Genomic DNA, 19,069 nt, shown 5'->3' with positions numbered 1-19,069 from the left:
GCGCACGTTCGCTAGTTTCACACTTGATGCTAATTTCCCAAAGGACGTATAAAATGTATCACGATCTCGTGTACAGCGACACGACGCTGCTGAGAAAGTTACTCCTCTTACAATACTTTAAGGGTAAAACTTAAAATGATAAACCTTCGTAATAATATGGTAGAAAGAAGTTATTTGTTCAGTACTCTTTAAGGAGAACAGGTTTGAGAAGGTGACAAAAATACGATAAAAACTTATAAATTGAATTCTAACATTCAAAGCCTAATTCAATAAACCGCAATAAACTTAAGTACATAACTTCAAACAAACGCATCTAAAATATAATCACCCAATTTGTGTTTTCACAAAAGCCGCATCTAAGTATCTCTATTTTTCTTTAAAATAGCTTTAAGATGCCGCAAAACAAGTTTTTTGTACAATAAAGCTTCCTTCAGCGGTCCGACTCTTTTGTGCTTGCAACGTTCTGCTCCAATTTTAAGCTTCATTGCTGTTCTCTCGTTAAGAATCGATCGCAAGGTGTCTATACAGCTCCTTGAAAGACTTTGACTGATGTATTTACTTTAACCAACTTCCTTTACAATAAAAATCTTTATTTTTCACTTTAAATTATAACAGTATATTCCCAAAATAATATTTCCTTTTGGTGACTTCCCCAACTCTAAATATAAATGCAAAGTTATTGAATAATAATTGGACTGAATAGAAATACCTTTGACGTGTAATATCTACCAAACATTCAAAGGAACATTGTAAATATAGTTGTAATAGCTAGTTTCCTGTAGACCAAGAGCCGGCACATCGTTTTGTCGCCGCACAATGTCACTGCACTGAAGTAGCTCTGGTTAAATCTCTGAGAGATTTCTCTGTGAAGACAGCTTGTGTGCAAGATTTCAAATTTATAATTACATAAGTGAAATGTTTAAACAATTTTTGTTGACAAATCCTAAAACAATCATAATAAAGTTTATAAAATTCCTGGTACACTGTTAACGGAGTTTTAAGTAAAAACTCTGTTGCCTATTTCTCTGATTTTTTTGTAATTTGTGGCTAATTTAATTTAAAAGAAAATAAGTTACTGCTCATTTAATCAACTTGTATCGAAATAGAAAATGACATTATAAATCGCTTGTGGTTTTATTTTCTTGACACTTCAATTAACATCGTTCATCTACAACATTTTATAGTTTGCTACTTTTCATTATTATGATAATCATTGTTAATAGTGCAGAGTTCGCTTTATTAACATTGTGTTACTGAACAGTCCTGTGTGTATGTCTATAACTGTGTATAACTGTTAGTAAATAATGAAACATCAGAACAATAAGTAATCATTTGTGAATGGAGTTATAATTTGATAATATTGAGTAATCGTCCGCGGAGAATAAACAAGAATTGATCGCATCAATTATTAGAACGTGGGTCGGATAGCGCGCACAAATCGACCTCATTGCGCGCTACACGCCCACAGAGTTACCAAAGGTTTTGTGTTCTATTCCACAAATATCAATTGTACACTAACGATTTCTATGCTCGTTACATATGTTGACAAAACTTTAACTGAACAGTGCGACTCTTCAATTATAACTATCATCTATTCCTTTCGCATTAGTAAGATTTGTTACATAATATCATCCAAATTAAATTTTTTTTTTTTATGGCGGCTTCTGCCGCTCTCGTCGCTCCCCTAACATATATTTCTCAGGGACCTGGGATGCGGGTGTTTTTATTTTCAAAAAAGTTTACAATCGGTCTAAATCTAAAATTACAGTTATCTTATTTCTATATCACAGTTATTCCAGCCTAGTTTAAAATCAATTAATTAAATTAAAAACTAAATTAAAAAAATTAAATGTTTATTAACTAAAGTACGTATTTAGCCGTGTAAAATATAAATTCAGTGAATTTTAAACAAAAAAACTTCTGTTACCATGTTATCTTTCCGGCATTGATTCGGGTTTTTGCATCAGCAATTTATTTACATATTGCGAACATATCGCGAGGCATTTCTGTCCTGTATTCCTATCGAATCTGCATGCAATGTTGTAGATAAGCATTACTCGAAAATTTATTTGTTTATCTTTTTTCATCGAAATTTTAGTTTAAAAATACAAAGGGTTGAAACAGTACACGAAATTTAAAAGCAAAAACGGTGAAGTATATTAGAGATTTTAATACCTTAGTTGAAAACAAATGAAAATATATAATAACGCTTATTAACGCTTTGGTGTATTTTTTAACGGACCGCGTTGTAATTATGAAAACAGCTCTCGTAATAAGTGATAGCCTAAATTGAGTCTAATGAATAACCGTCCTCGGAGAGTAAACAACAATTGATCGTATCATTTATTAGACAGGGGGTTGCCGGGGGGTTGTCAGGGGGCGCGGGGGGCCGGCCGACGCGGCCATTACTCACCGCGCCGTGCCGTCAAACATATTCCCTCTGTTGCGCCTTTTTTTGGTCTTAAATCAGCAAAAAAAACTACTAACATAATGCATATTAATACTAAGTAACTTTATTTGTAAGTATAATGTACACAGCTCAAGCGTGACAGTGCCACGTATTAACAAATGGTAGGCGTAGAATTGGTTTCTATTAAGCCCAGCGAGGTAAAATTTGTCTTTTGGTAGCGGTTTTCAGATGACCCCACTGTTCGCTTGCCATCTTCTATAAAAGAAAAATCTTTTATAATGTTAATAACATATGTTTGTATAATGAAATTTCAGGCGCAACTCTTAATACACTTTGACATTCGCAAAAAATGGCACAAGATTTGCGTAAAGAATGTCATCTTTTATGCAACAGCCAGCTCGGCTAAATTAAATTAGGCAATGCAAATGTTATTCCTGTAATAACTCTCTGAAGATTATGTAATACGACACTAACATACTTTTAAAAATAGCTAGAATTTAAATTAAAAATTAATTAAAACTCATCTTCTTGTAATAGCAAAGGAGTTCAACGTGTCAAGACGTGAAAGACAATTTTCTATGATCTATTATGACAATGAAATAGGAGTCCGCTTCTATCTAATTTAAAGTACATTTTGCTGAACATTGTCTTATTCAAATGCTTCATTCAATTCTTTATAAGCCGTAGTTATAAACGTATTGGCTGCTGTTCTCTTCTCGGTGCATCGACATTTATAGCTGCGTGTTGTTGTACAACAAAGAGACGAGCACAAATCATTCGGGAGTCCGAATGTCTATTGTTGTCAACTGACCGCGATTATTCACGTACAGTTAACTTTGACGTATTGAAGGGGATTTGTCCGTCATCTATTTGTTTTGAGCGGCGCTGGCGAACGCTCTGCCGACTAATTTACGACCGACGAGATCTGCCTTGTTAGGATGCGGTCGTTTATAAAACATTTGATTAACACCGAGTGACAGGCTTGTTTTTCATTTAAAAAAATAAAATTGTGAATAGAGAGAGAGGAAATTATTAGGGACATCCTCTATTCTCTTTCTCAAAGATGAGCAAAAGTCTTTTGCAGCGGGTTTAAATAAGAACATAATTTAATAAGTTTGTGTAATAATTTATCCGCAAATATCATATTTTATAACATATTTTATAGAAATTGCTGCTTTGAAAATCTGTTTACGATTTTTTAATAAATAAACAAATAGCAATATCGAATCGGAGAAATTCCAATAGAACTCTGTTTGATTTATATTGTGTTGGCGCGAAAAATATTTACTGCAGCGTAATGTAGCCGTCGTTATCGCGTCGGGTGCGGGGCGCTTTTGTTTAAAACCGTCAGAGGCAGATGTCGCTGCAAGCGCGGCACTGTCATAATACATCTCGATATACTATCGTCAAAGAGATTTAAGAATTAAACTTTAAACTTTCTTTGAAAGGTTCAAGTATCAGTTGTCAAGATTATGATGTCACCTCGTGTCCTTGTATGTAATGAAACATTTTACAAAATCAATTATGATTTGAGAGATGGAGTTTGTTAAAACTCCATCTTTTGTCATAAAATAAACTAAGCAGTGTCAAAAAAAATTAACGACAATTTAATAACACCTATTGGCAAGTAAATTTATTGACGTGTGGTTTTGTGGATCTTTTAATAGATGGAGCTAGTGAGATACTAAAAAATGTTCAAGTATAGTGCTATCTCTGTATGCTCTATATATTTTTTAATCTCTTTGACTATAGTATATTCTTTAAATAGCAGTTATAAGATATGCCAGTACATTACGATGCATGGTAGATTTCGAACGGGGGATTTTACAATAATTTACTATTTAAAATATTAAAACTGTTTACAGTATTCGTATTGCTTTAACAAATAATAATCCGTTTCGCTGGAAACATGCAAATATTCATGTTGTTTGATTATCGGTTTTTTCAATTGTTAAGTTTAAAAGACATTCAAGTGGAATATCAATAATTTGAAAGCAATAACATGCACCGGTCGATCATTAAATACCAGCGACAGAATATAAAACTTTTATGACAAACATAAATTTTGCACTCGGTCCACCGCCGCGCCGCCGCGCCGCACCGGTCACACCGGCCGCCGCCGCCGCCGGCCCGCGCCTCGCCTCTTCTGCATTACAACATATTTTTAAATGTAATAATTGTTCGGCATTTAAATGGGATTTTTGTTACCGATATTATATTATAGATGTCAATCAAGACATCATTTAGTACCGTAACATAATGTTAAAAATTTCATTCCTTTTTACTTACATAAACAGATCGTTTCTCTTCATATTTACAAAAGTAACAGCATTAGACTATCAAAAATGATTATTAAAAGTTTATAAACAAGTTGTTTGACATTCACATATAAGATCAGTTCGTTACCGTATCTTCAATGCCTTCTAGTTTGTCAATAGTTTGAATTTTCAAATATTTACAAACAGTAACATTAAATTTTCATATCAAAATAGTGCAGCGACGATTGGTGGAATTACAAAGACGAAAGTAAACTCGTAAACTGAATGTTTGATGCAACGCGCGGTTCTGTATGTGGCCGAATTTTTCCCCTTTTTGTATATTAAGCCATTCTAGATTGCTCATTTGTAAAGTCTTAATATTAAGAAATAATTATTTTAATAAATAAAGATGTAACAGTTAACTTTTCCTTAAGTTAAAAACATAACTAAATTAAAATCAGAAACCTAAAGTTAAAGTTAAACACGTGAAATAATTTACTTCTAAATTAACACAATTTTTAACAAATTAGTTACACCAATAGTACGAAACTAAAACTAAAATTTTATATTTACCCTTTTGAAAGTCTTCAACGAACAAATATCTCGAAGTGTCCATTTTACAGCGCGCGTAAAAGTTTTACAGCCCGACAGAGTCGTAAAGCAACCTGAATTATGAATAATGGATATTAAATTGTTGTTCAAACGTCAGCCGTAGCGGGAGCGGGAGCGGGGGCATGGGGCGGGAGCGGGAGCGGGAGGGGACATTTGTCTATACATCTAGGATTTAATTAAGACACTAACATTGTTATAGTGAGATGTATTAATCTCCTTAGAAGTCACTTCTCAGCGAGCGCTAATAGAGGTTGCTTACTTTTTTCCTTTCGTATTTATTGTTTACTAAAGTATAGGAAATTTTCTAAAAAAATATTGTATCTAAGAAACAAAATATTCACATAGAATTTAGAGAATGTTAATAGTGTAACACAATTGTTGAGATATGCGAGGGCACGTGCATACGTAATGCACGACCAAGCAAGGAGCGAACAAAGGAGGACAACTTTTATTTTAAACTGGATTAAGCAAGTTGTCTCGTACGCGCCGCTCCAGCGACGCCAGCGACGCGCTGCCGCAAAAGGTTTTAAGTGTTTTAAGAAAATTAACACCCCGATTGTATATTCAACAGTAGAATTTGTGGAGAACACGTCGTAACTTTTGGCCGCGAGTCACGTTCTCAGAACAACGATATAAGAATTTTACATGCGGTGGTACGTGCACATCTCTGCATATATCACGAACTTGCTTATAAATTTTCTAACAAATTTTTAAAATGTAAAGCGACGAGACTGACGAGACATTCACCTCTATGCAAACACCATACAAATTTATGCGTTGCACGAATAAAGAAATAACGCGACCTCAGTCAAATTCTTGCCACTGGACTACCATAAAATGTTGGTGCCGACAAAGTATAAATGTAAGTTCAGCTTCATATTGTACCAGAGAAATAATGTACCGTTTGCTGCGGGATTAGTTTCCAATTGAAACATGCCGCCGCGGCCGGCGAGTGGCGCTGGCGTCGCGGCGCCCGACCACAGCCGACCTCGCGCTTGTTTCAATTCCAATCACCATCTAACTTTCAACAAATATTCAGAGCTTATTATAAGACATGAATATTTATAACTTAAAGATACAATTTTTGAATTCTAATAACAATGAATTGATCAAAATCAATACTTGTCTCCTTGTCTGTGACAATACTTCCACAATAAAATCATAACAAATAAATAGCTCTAATACGTAATTTCATTGGCAAATGCGGTAATAAGGAATATTTCCTCTCAGGCATATTTGCGATATATTTTATTAGGGTTTGACAGAAGTGAGAAGGGATACTTTTGCAATATCGTAGAATGGCCGCGGCCCGCCGCCCGCCGCCGCCGCCCGCCGCCACCGTCCGCCGCCGCTCGTCCGTTCTTGTTATAGTAATTTGAACGCTCGCCTAATACCTAAACCGGTTGCCATAAATCATCAATTTCCTATTTTATCTCGCCTAAAAAATCATTTACAAAAATTGGGTTTTTCCCTATAGAAAATTTCCTAACGAAATTCTTGTAAAAGTGATCTATGAAAGATAGATTTTTATGTTAAACTTGGAAGCTTGACAACATAATGCTTCAATTAAAAAAAAATATTTTTGGATAAGACAAATCTGTAACAACAAAAAAATAAAAAGCAGTTTGCATCTACCATATTATTTAAAAATTTATTCTTTCATTAAAATTGAAGTAGTTATTTCTTCAAGTATTTTTAAAGGAGCATACTCGTATGTGTTGCAACAATGCTGTGTTCATTGACGCCCATGGACATCCGCTCCAGAGAAACTGCAAGTGGGTTCCCGGACTATGAGAAAAAGACATGGTCGCTTCTTGAACGAATAGTAGTTCAAGAAGTTAAAATACGAGTAAAGGAACTCGTGATGATAAGTCAAAGTTTATAATTCCTAAAATATGAAAAAATCTCTTGTAACTATGTTAATGTTCTTCAGTTTATGATTGTATGTTAAGTTATTTTTTTAAAGCATACTGCTTGTAGAAAGATTACAGACTACATACATATGCTTTTAGTTTTTACAGGATCCATTGGCTTTATTTGTCGTACTATCGTAAATTTTTGGACATATACCCAATATCAAGCGTATACTTATGTGACCAATTGCGTTAAAAACACTTGTAACTTTTAAATAATGTAAGATTGAAGTTTGCATTAATGTTAACTAGGAAAATGAAAAGAAGCATTTTTGTGGTAAATATATGAGGTGCGTCGGAGCGTGTCTCGCAGCCCGCGGTTATAAATGACACCGCGGAATTAAGTCGCTCCCATTCGGCTGGAAGCAATGTCTTGGATTACTCATACTTTAAATAATGCCACGCTACGGAAAATATATACACGTCAAATGACAAGAAGAAAACTTGGTATATTTTTTTCTCTTTGGTGTTATACGAAACAATACCAACATAATCCTCTTTAACTACTATAAATTTGTTAATTTTCAAAATTAAATTATTTAAAACTATATATAAGTATGTAAATAGAAAACTATTTAGATTAGAAATTATTAAACAACACCAAAGTTTTCGCCTTCCAGGAAGCCTACCAGGAATAAACTTTGATTTTCTAAATAGGGGATCATTTAATTTTGTAGAAATTAAGAGGTAAAATTTACCAATTCATTTTTATTACGACATCAACGGAACATTTTCCATCACATTTTATCGCCAAACTTGAAGTCATTGATTTGTTTATGTGTTTTATATCGGCGCGGCGGCGGAGCAGTATCGTGCGCTAACTTATATTGAAAAACTTTACAAAGCAATATCGACAATTTTATACATTGCATAAAAATTGCTTGATATACTAAGTAGTACTTATAGTCAAATACTTTCGTAAATAAATTAAAATTTCACGATTTCAAAAAAGTCACGAATCCTGTTTTAATTTATTTTTACTAAAATATTTATTACATTTCTTTAATTCGTTGTGAAGTTTATGTATTTATATTGGTAAAATTGTAATTTAAATCAGATTTTGTCGTATATCAACATATTTTAACAATAATTCTCCGCACGACGCCGATGTTCCGGAACAATAGCAGGTGTTTAACAACAATTGTCATTTGCATTTATAAATGATTATTCAACATCGGCATGTCGGAGGCTGAAGGCTGAAGGCTGAGGGACATTGTGGGACATTTTATGTCCACAAAATTTCATTTACGAATAAATACTCCAACGTATTTTTTGCAAATGTTATGCAATTCAGATCTATGTAAAGTGTAAACCCAACAACGTCATATGTAAATTCTATTTAGGCAGAACGTTATCTTTTGTCCCACGTTAAGACTTAGTAGTTCTCGTGCAAACCCGAATGGATTGCTAGTATCGTATTAAATGAATGTAACAGTGTTATAATAATATTTCTCACTTACTTTTGATAACTGCCGTAAACCTACTCCAGCGTTCGGCTCAGAATTACGAATCTCAATTAACTGAGCTTAGTGTAATCTCTGCCAGGCTTGTTCATATTTATTAATATCATTATTTCAACCATTTTATTATATCTAGAGATACTAAAGTAAGGGAATTGTTGAAATTACATTTTGGTATAGTTTATTAATATTTGTCTTAGAAGCCTCATGTCTTATCTTGAATGTGAGGTTTCGTATTTTTGCATATGTTGTTTTTTTTTAACATTCATCAAAGTTTTCTTAGATTCTTTGAAAACGGTTACAGTTTTTGCTTAACTGAACTTAATTCACCTGAAATAAACTGCTTCTAAAAGACAAAGATTCAAAATGAACGCCAAATGGAAGAAACACAATTAGTTTGCGAGTCTTTAAGACGGCGCGCCATAAGTCCGAGAGACAGGCGGCCGCCCGCTCGCTGCTCGCTGCTCGCCGCTCGGAGGGATATCGACTAGTTGTGTATTCTCAGAGCACCCCTTAACCATTAATAGCTTGCTTTGCAGCTTCCCTACTGTAATCGTTAACCTTAAACGAATACTGACTTTACTGCAACAATTTCTCTTCAATCCTGTTTACCCGAGAAACTTGTTGTAATACTGTTCTGTATGTATCTCTACTTTAATTAAAACTCTCTTATCAATATCGTATAAACATTTTGCACATATCGACGTGTACCGGAATCGTTGAAGCCGTAAATATTACTTGATACTTTAGCATGAGGCATAAATAAATGAATCGCGAGCGGGTCGCGGTGATCCAATGCTCCCGAGATAACTGGACGTGAACAATCGCGGACATCGACAACGACCAGCGACGGCCGACAACAACGCACATTTGCATTTATAAATCATTCATGAACGGCGCGGTGCTGTCCGAGAAAACATTTTGCGTGATTGTTCTAGTTACAATTTTGATAACTGTCAATACTGCTTGACAGAGGATAGGAGACGATTTTGGTTTGTTCGATTCAATTTACACAATAGCCAAAGAATTCCTTTTATTCTTTTTACCGCCAGTGATTAATTACGTCATTTTGCTTAGTACAGTTTAATAAATACGTGATGGTAGGAATTATCAGTTAAATATCAAAAGTAAGAAAATAACAACATTTCAATTGGAATTAAAAAGTTTGTGATGAATTAGGTTCAGTCTGCAATCGAGTGCACCTATTTCGAGATGATCGCTGAGAGCATTTTTCAGCGACTAAAATTGAACTTCGCTAAAAGCTCCGGCAAATTGACTGAAAGCTACTAAGTGCAATGACGCACTAACTTTCTCTCTACTGTTAAGTAATCAACTCGTTTCAAATGGGAAGCGAGCTAATGTGGCAATAATTCAACATCAATATCTGACATTTTGACGTTAAATTTCACTTATCTTCTCACAAACTTTACTCACGGCATCTCTAGTTTCTCTAACTTCAACTTTAAACCTAAACAATTAACAGTACTGTACCGATATAATCTTTAGTTTGCCTTCTTTCAGTTAATATAACTGTTCAATTTGCGTGGAGTACATCAAATAGCAATGAAAGTCGATGAAACAGAAGTTTACATTAAAACGGGCGGGAGTATTTGCCCAGAGCTGTCGGATAATTGGAACTCAAACAGGCAGAACTCCGCGACGTCCTTGTAAGCACGTTTCAATTGTAACGTTAATCCATTCTCATACACTTACAGTAGAGGTCTGTGTGACTGCTGACGTCACGTGAACGAGCTCGGACCTCTTATATCAACGATAATGTCCATCTCAAAAGCCAATTGATATTATTTTATATTCAGGTATAAAAATACTACTTAATATAAATTCTACTTATGTTAATATTGATAAAGTATTTTACTATGATAGAAGATATGACATAGTAGTATTTTCACTTTCACTTTTATTCAGAAACTGGTTCTTATTTACTTTCCAATATGACTTATAATTTTTGTACAAGAGTTTTGAATTTCTACTTATTTAGTCTATCTAACTATGTCTATGATAATAGATATCCATGTAATAAACTTTACAAGGCGTATTGCTATAAAATCAAGGTTTCTATAAAATTGTGAAATGATTTCGTTGATAAGCAAAGTTAGTTTGCGAGCGGGATTGACCCGCGCCTTATCTAATACGAGCCTATCGTTTCTTTTAGGCCCTCCGACCCTCCATTTGGTATAAGTGACGCGCAGTAGCGTTACCAGAAGTTTTAGTAATTCCTTATTAAAAATACACTTGTAAATACATTTTTTTTTCTAGTCATCTTTTAACATTGCATAGCTTCAAGAGTGCAGGTAACCGTAAACTTTAATCGGATTATTCCACGTTTTTTCTTTTTCATACTAGTTTCAGAATCATGTGAAAACACCAGTAACGTTTTAACTGTAGAATCTCCCGTACAAACGGTTAAAAGCCTCGGTTTTCAGTCGGGAACCGATTTCAACAAGATTTTCACCATTTACGAAATAAAGTGAAAACTTGTGTTAAAAATTTTACTTTCGTTTTAGCTGGTATGTAAAAAATGTCCAAAGCGTCAGAGTACAAAGAAAAAAATATTTTATCTACGAGTATAGTGAATTTCTAACACTCAAATATGTATTCTTTCTCTATCAAAATACAAGTATACTAAATAGAATACTTCTAGTAAGTATACTACAAAATATATTTGCTTCGCTCGAATTTATATTCAAGTGGCAAGCGACACAAATAATATTCAATATTAACTACAAGCCTAACATTCCCTAAGCTTTAAATGAAAAAACTTTTATAATTTTCTGTTATTTTACACTTGCCCGACTGACAGGTGGGTTATTTAAGTAACTTCGAATTTACTTTTACATTAGCAGTTTAAAAGTACCACGAAAAATAAAACAAAATGTTTTTAAAAAGAAAGATTGTAAACAATAATAAATGTGTTCTTGTGTCTTTATCAATTTTGATTTGAGCAGCGAGCAGAAAACTCGTGGTTGGTGGCTGACACTATGATACGGTGGTAACAATATAAATGCAAATTGGAGCTGCAGCGCGGACTTAGTCGCCGGAGCGGCCCTAACGACATTTTTAATGACCCTGTTTGTGCACTTAATGTACTCTATTAGGACTAATAAAGTGTCGTCTGCATGATAGCCTTCTGTAGTAAAATAAGTATTTTCATTAAAGTTATTTGTCACATGTAATCACACTATAGAAGAAAAGAGCATTAGTTTGCTTATGTTGCAAAACTTGTTAGTCCTTCGAGCTAGATATTGTTGGTTTCGATCACGTATAAAAAATAGATTTTTGTACCTCGTGGCTAAAAGAAATAGTTACAATTATAAAGGCATTTTCGACGACATTAATCAAAGGCAAAAAGCGTGTCTATGTGCGAGTGTAAAGAACAAATGAAGTGAAAAGGTTACGCGGGCTGCGCGGCCGGAACGCCTACGTCTACTAAAAATTTATTCGAATTTTCGTTTGCCCGCGGCTTTGGGAAAACAATTTGAGGAAGATACCACAAAATTGTTTCGCTGCTTTTTTTGGTAATAGAATATTTTATAAAATCGTAACCGTCCCTCGTGAGACAGACGAATGAACGCTAGTATTTTTTTCCCTCCGATATTCTCATCGGCTTATTTCGCAAACTGAAATAGATACGATGAGCAATATGAAAAGATACAATTTAGTACAAAACCTTTTATGAATCTAAATTGAGCAAAGTTTCAAATTAATATCTTTGATGATGAAATTTTTAAATTTCCACTTCAATTATAAAAATAACCATATAGATTTATTTCAAATTGATATTTTGTCTAAATTATTTTGTTGAAGTAATAATACTGTGTTTATCTTATTAACTAATTCTAAAATAAATAAGTCTGTTTTGCGTGACTAACTATATTTGAATGCTGATAACAGATGCGTCAACAAGTCACTAAAGCATCTCTTTTGATTGTGTTTACCAATAAACCACATGTTACTATCTACGGCAAGTTGTAGTGACAAGATGCAGATATTGAGACATTGTACAACACAACAACAGCAACTTGTATGCGGTTCATGTTGTTTATTTATTGGTTGAGTTGCAATGCGAGGAGGAGGCTTGTATTTGCTCGCCTAGTCTCGTAGTCTCGTCGTATCAGTGTTTCTATTTTGATATCCCTCGTATTGTTTGCTTTAGACATTGAGAACGGCATTGTTCAGAAGTTTAAATTATATTTTACTATGTGAACATTGCAATGCTGACAAATGAGAAAGTATTAAAATCAATGCAATGATTGTTCAAAATGTTAAACCAGCTAAAGTACAATATAAAATAATGAATCCGAAGTAAAAATTAAAAGTGTTTCTCTGAACATTTTGCAATGTCCTCCGCTGCCATTCTGACCAGTTGTATGTCATTATACATTCAATATTTAAAACTGCCCAAGCCCCGGCGGCGCTGTGATTGACAGGATAACGATGTAATTGCAGGCCGTCGTTTAATCGCCATTTGTCCATCACTGGTCGCAGTCGACCACTGTCAAAATCATGCGCAAAATGAGAATTGACTTTTAAATTTATCGTCTTACATTTGTCACTCCAAATGCAAAAATGGAGGTGAGCACAGCACAAACTACCCGTTTATATTACATTTTGTATTACTAATAAATGGTAATATTTCCGAAAGTTTCTGTCTATGTTTCAGATGCTGCTACTCTTATATCTGTTACTGAGGCTGCAAGTGATGGCGACGTCTCCGGCGCTGATTGCTGATCTATCGCTGGCTTACTTCCAATATCGGGACGTGCGGCATCTTTGTTATATATCTTGCAAGACGTTTGCTGGTAGGTTAAAGTATTTTATATTGTATATAAACAAAGTTTATCAGTGCTATAATCCTGTGCATATTATGTTGCAGAAACTAAAAGTATAGCCAACAATTTTATTGACCAAGGAATACGGACATCAGTAGTAATGATTGACGACGAAACTAAATATCTGGAGCCAGCACTAGGTTCAAACTTTCCTCTTGGAGTATTTCTGGACGCATCTTGTACACACGCACAATCAGTACTTACGGAGGTACCAATATTAAATATTATTTATGATTTATAATCTTCAAGTTTATGCATTCTTATAATCTCATAATACAGGCTTCAAGAAGGAATTTATTCGACGCCCTTCATATTTGGTTTCTCATTAACTATCCAGAAAACAAAACTACGAGTAGTGAAATAGATTTGGAAGCTAAACATTTCTTTTTCGGACTTAATTTGAGCGTTAACACTGACATTGTTCTTGCTAACGATAGAGGTTGGTATGAGTTTTTATTATTATTTAGTTAATCTACAATAATGATTTTTTTTAAATACTACATTTAAAAATCCGAAAAAAAAAATTCTAACTTACAGGAGACTACCATGAATTAATTGATATATTTAATTACGGCAAAATTCAAGGCAACGGTTTAGAGTGGAAGCAGATTGGAAGTTGGAATGAAAAATACGGTATATTAGATCATTTTATTGTTGAATTTGTGGGACAAAGCAACAGTAATAAAAGTCATTTATGTTATCTCCTTATAGGAATATTGACATTTTCAAATAATTACAAATACAAAGATCGTTGGAATTTTCACAATTTAACATTAAGGGCGGTGTCAGTGGTAAGCATTATTTTCATGCAATAGTAACTACTTGTATTACAGTTACCTAAAGCGTATTGTGTTGTAGATATTGGAGCGCCCCGAGGTGTTCAAAGCGACGATGCTGACAGAGGCGGGCTACACGGCCGGTGTGTCCGCCATGACAAAGGTGGTCGCACAGCTACTGCACGTGCTTATACAACAACATAACTTCAGGTTAGTTTCCTACCGCACTCAGAGTTAAATAGGCACTAAGGAAGACCTTACTATTCTTATTACAGATTCAACTACACTATAGTGGGTCGCTGGATCGGCTCACCCGAGAGGAACTCCACTTTGGTAAAAATGTTTAAGAGCTTTATTTTCGTTTTGCAAAATTCTATTAAAACTTGATCTTAAACATGTATGTTCAGGCCGTCACTAATTCCTTGTTCTGGGGCGAACAAGACATATCGTGTACTTGTGCGAGGATATTTCCCGAGTGGCTTAATTGGGTCGATGTATTCTTCCCCGCTACAACTACCCTTGAGTAAGTGTAAAGTATTTTACTTTAGTTACGAAAATATGTTATTTCATTAGTTAAACTCCTACATTGCGAAATAAAATAATATTTTATACCTGACGATCTTAGGTATTAATGTAAATTATTATTATTTCATTTAATTGTAAGTTATTATATAAACGACTAAACCAATCTTTACGAGTTAATTATGCAGTTGGTCAAGTCGGGAATTTACTAGGAATCAAATTTATGCTCATTTGTACAACTATTAGGACGAAGTTCTACTACCTGATACCGGACAAGGGTGTAGGGGACTACGAGAACCGTTTCTTGACTCCGATGTCCGTGGGCGTGTGGTGGTGTGCGTGCGCGGCGGGCGCGCTGTGCGTGGCTGTGCTGGCAGCCGGCGCGCGCCTAGAGGCCAGGCCAGAGCCACATGTGTACGCCTTTTTTAGTGTCTTCGCGACTACTTGCCAGCAAGGTTAGTGATCACAAGAAGTAACATTTCTCTTGATCTAAGATTAATTCAATGTAACTTTACTTACTGAAAAGTGACGTACTACCATTACCACGTAGCATTTGTATTCCATTATACCTTTTACAAATATTGATTTCTTTACAGAGTATGAAGACGGAGTTCAAGCATCACAAGCAAATTTCTCTAGTCAAGGTCCGATTGCATATAATATTTATTGTCAACATTCTTGTTAGTATTCACGTCTAGATTATTTAATTGTAAAAGATATCCTTTCGACCTGCCTAGGGCGACGTCTTATACTCCTCGTAGTAGGTCTTACAAGCATGTTGCTGTACAACTACTACACCAGCAGCGTGGTCTCGTGGCTGCTGAACGCCGCCGCGCCCACTCTGAACGACCTGGATACATTGATGAATAGTGATTTAGAACTTATATTTGAAGACATCGGATATACTCGAGGATGGCTCGATGTATGTATGAAAGAAGGGACGAAATGAAATGTAAAACTATGTTGTCTAAAATAATCACTTAATTCTATGTTAAACAGAATCCTGGTTTCTTTTACTACAGCGGTCATAAAAACCCAAAAGAAGATGAATTAAGAAATAGAAAAGTAATAAATGCCAAACGAACTGTACCACTGCTGCAGCCAGTGACCGCTGGAATAGAACTAGTGCGCACCGGGGGTGAGAATTTGCATTGATTTGTATTGTTAGTGATTCACAAAAAGTCGCTATAATTTTCATACAATTTCTGGTTGACGTTACGCATGTTTTTAATTGACTTAAAACAAGAAATGTTTGATCTGATAAATTTGCTATGAACAGGGTATGCGTACCACACGGAGCCGTACACGGCTTACCAGGCAATATCCAAAACGTTCGACGACACAGAGCTGTGCAAGCTGGGATCACTGCAGATGATGCAGCCCGCGCAGGTCTACATCATGGCGCAGAAACGAAGTCCCTATAAGGAGTTTTTTGTTTGGAGGTTGACAATTTTAATTACAAGAAGCAACGATCAGCTACACTTTAAGAATAATATTTGAAATTGAAAACTGTTTTTTTTGTAGTTTAATGCGTCTACAAGAGCGGGGACACGTTCGCGCGGCGCAGGGCCGTGTGGGGGGGGCCGAGCCGGCTTGCTCGGGGCGAACGCCGCGCGCCCTCGCACTGGGTCAGGCCGCGCCCGCTTTCGCCCTGCTCGCAGAGGCCGCACTGCTCAGCATGCTCATCTTATTTATTGAAATATTGTGGTACAGGTTAGTTAACTTGACATGGACGAAACTTGCTCGCTATACTGTTAACTATAAATGGCATTTTTATAGATTCACAACAGAAAAATCAAAGAAGAAACGGAAGCTAGGAATGCAAAAAACTACCTTCAAGGTCAAATCAATTAGGATCCAAATGTAATCATCATTTTAGGTTTACTTATCTACGTATCTTTTTAAAGCAATGCTTTTAAAATGTAGAAAGTGTATTAAGTTGTTGCTTTTAATTTAATTACAATAAATTTAATATCAATTTCTTTTGTCTTTTTCCTGCCGCCTAATATATTACTCACAGTCACAAACACTTCACATAGTCTGGATAGCTTCTTCAACATTTTATTGTGTCAATTCAGATGGTGGATGTAGTTTTTTTGGTTTATTTATGTACACTTATACGGTGAAATTTAAAAAAGTAACTCTGTCCAAGAGCCGGAGAGCGCATTGAACATTCACCCCGACACTGAAAGTGTCTGACACAAAATTATTGTTTGAATGCAAGTAAAAAACGACAACATGAAAAGCGCATTGCTCGTGGCTGAGTGCGCCCTCATGGACCTTATTGTAGATACTAATGAGGTCCTCTCCTGTGCGGTTTGAAATGAACATCATCCGCGAGGTGGCGCCACACCTCACACCGCCTCACCTCACCTCACCTCACCTCACCTTTATCGCCCTTGACGTGTGACTAAAGTTTTAATGGTAACTTGCATGTTTTGTCTAAATAAATGCTGTATTTCAAAGTATACTAAATTAAATTGTACTTACAAGTTTTATTCTACACTTTACAAAGTTCTAATTAAACAATCAACCTATGTTAATATATTTAAATACGAATAATACAAATTAAAAAGGCGTCGCAATGAAACAATACACTCGACAGATCCCCAGATCGTGAACAAGAGCAGTGGAGTAATCGAGTTAATTGAACACTTTGCGCTCGATTACGCTGTTCCACCAAATTAAGCGGCCCTCTAGTCCTACACCTTGGAACGAAACAATTCAATGTCTTTACTGATTTTTCCTGTTAACCGTTTGCTTTCTTTATCTAATTTAAATATTTAACATCGATTTAAAATTAATGCGACAAATTACGAATTGACAATAACAAAACGAATAACTAAGGGTGAGTTGCATCAAATCGCCGGTTATCGTAAAAGTTATAGTTATAGTTAATAGGGTTACAAGTGCAAAAACATATTCTCACAGAGGTTTTATGTGTTTTTCGTTTTTACAATGGAAACATTTAAACCTGAATGTCACTAAAGTGTCAAGTTGGTGTCAAGAATGACATTTACGTAAATTATAATGTTTGGAAATTCATGTTTCGCCGATTATGTTTATGTATTATACGCATGGTATTTTATAGTGACATAAACTCTTTGCCCACGGAGATGGAGAAAATGGCAAACTCTTGTGAAAATAAACTAGTTTGGGCCATTATTGAAACTGTTTTTACTTTACTACTCAAATATGTAGCAAAAATGAAGCAATAAAATTATACAAATATAAATGCATCTTATTTATTTTCCATATTATAAATTGTCCTCTCAATGCATATTATAAATTGTCCTTTTATGGAGGACATTTTTTTAAATAAGAGAAAAGGGACAAGCGCTGTTGCTATGGCCTTAGACACTCGAAATTTGTACAAACTGAATGTTTGGCCAAATTTCGAGTTCCATCTTGGAAATCCATTATTTCCGAGCATGTAAGACTTTATTCTTCTGGATTACGTATAGGATAATAGTAGAGATATTCTTTTTCCATTACTTTTTCCATTATTTGTACTTTTGAAGATAAGAGCTTGTGACAGTTGACACTACCGAACTGACACTAACCGTAACGCTAACTATAACCGCCCAAAATCGGGCGGTTATGATTAGTGTCAAATATGACGTCATTTTGACCAGCGCAAAATTGGTGTAGCGAATATCATGAACATCCGTAGACGTAACCATCGGGAATGTGCTGGTTAAGGTTTATAGTTAGTTAATGTAACTCATCCTTAGCAAATTTTAAGGTTATTCCAAATATTACCATTACAAATAATTTTAACTTTAACGGTAACCGGCGATATGGTGCAACCCACCCTAAGTAATTTAAATTATATCAATATAATTTCTATTGCCTGCAAATACGAGGCAATTCCATTTGCAGGGTGATATGATACGATATCTCCTGATATCCGCCGATTACCTTCGATATCTCTGACCTACTGATACACGGTTGTCATCAACTTGATAAACATGTTTCATTTAGACAATAAATTAAAATACAATCTGTAACAATCATTATTAAGGTTAATGAACAATTTGTAATGAATTTCGTACTATAGTGACACGGTCGTCTTTTGTTTTTATTTATAACAGTGCATGTTGTGTACGTATTTGGATAATCTTTTGCGTATGCTCCTCGCTACTGCCGGCAATCTGTCGTAGTTTTCAACTATAAAGACATTGCTGGTTTCTGTCTTTCTATCGAGATATCTCGTTATTAAGTATTAATGGACTTGCACTTATAATAAATAGAAATGAAGTCCATAA

At 35.0% G+C, this 19,069-nt stretch overlaps 1 protein-coding gene across 1 annotated transcript; it reads left to right on the top strand.

Annotated features, from left to right (window-relative positions):
* Positions 1-13,240: 13,240 nt before the first annotated feature.
* On the top strand, positions 13,241-16,668 carry LOC106100459. The gene is made up of 15 exons (XM_013279324.1): positions 13,241-13,246; positions 13,335-13,473; positions 13,548-13,711; positions 13,783-13,942; positions 14,041-14,136; positions 14,215-14,294; positions 14,362-14,489; positions 14,555-14,612; positions 14,687-14,802; positions 15,048-15,256; positions 15,539-15,723; positions 15,801-15,939; positions 16,081-16,243; positions 16,326-16,514; positions 16,581-16,668. The coding sequence occupies exons 1-15, from the start codon at positions 13,241-13,243 to the stop codon at positions 16,666-16,668; spliced, it is 1,920 nt and encodes a 639-aa protein (XP_013134778.1).
* Positions 16,669-19,069: the final 2,401 nt, after the last annotated feature.

Source organism: Papilio polytes, unplaced genomic scaffold (assembly GCF_000836215.1).
Source record: "Papilio polytes unplaced genomic scaffold, Ppol_1.0 DF824303.1, whole genome shotgun sequence".
NCBI classification, from domain to species: Eukaryota; Metazoa; Arthropoda; class Insecta; order Lepidoptera; family Papilionidae; genus Papilio; species Papilio polytes.
The sequence above is the reverse complement of the archived record's forward strand: the minus strand, read 5'-3'. Positions and strand labels throughout refer to the sequence as shown.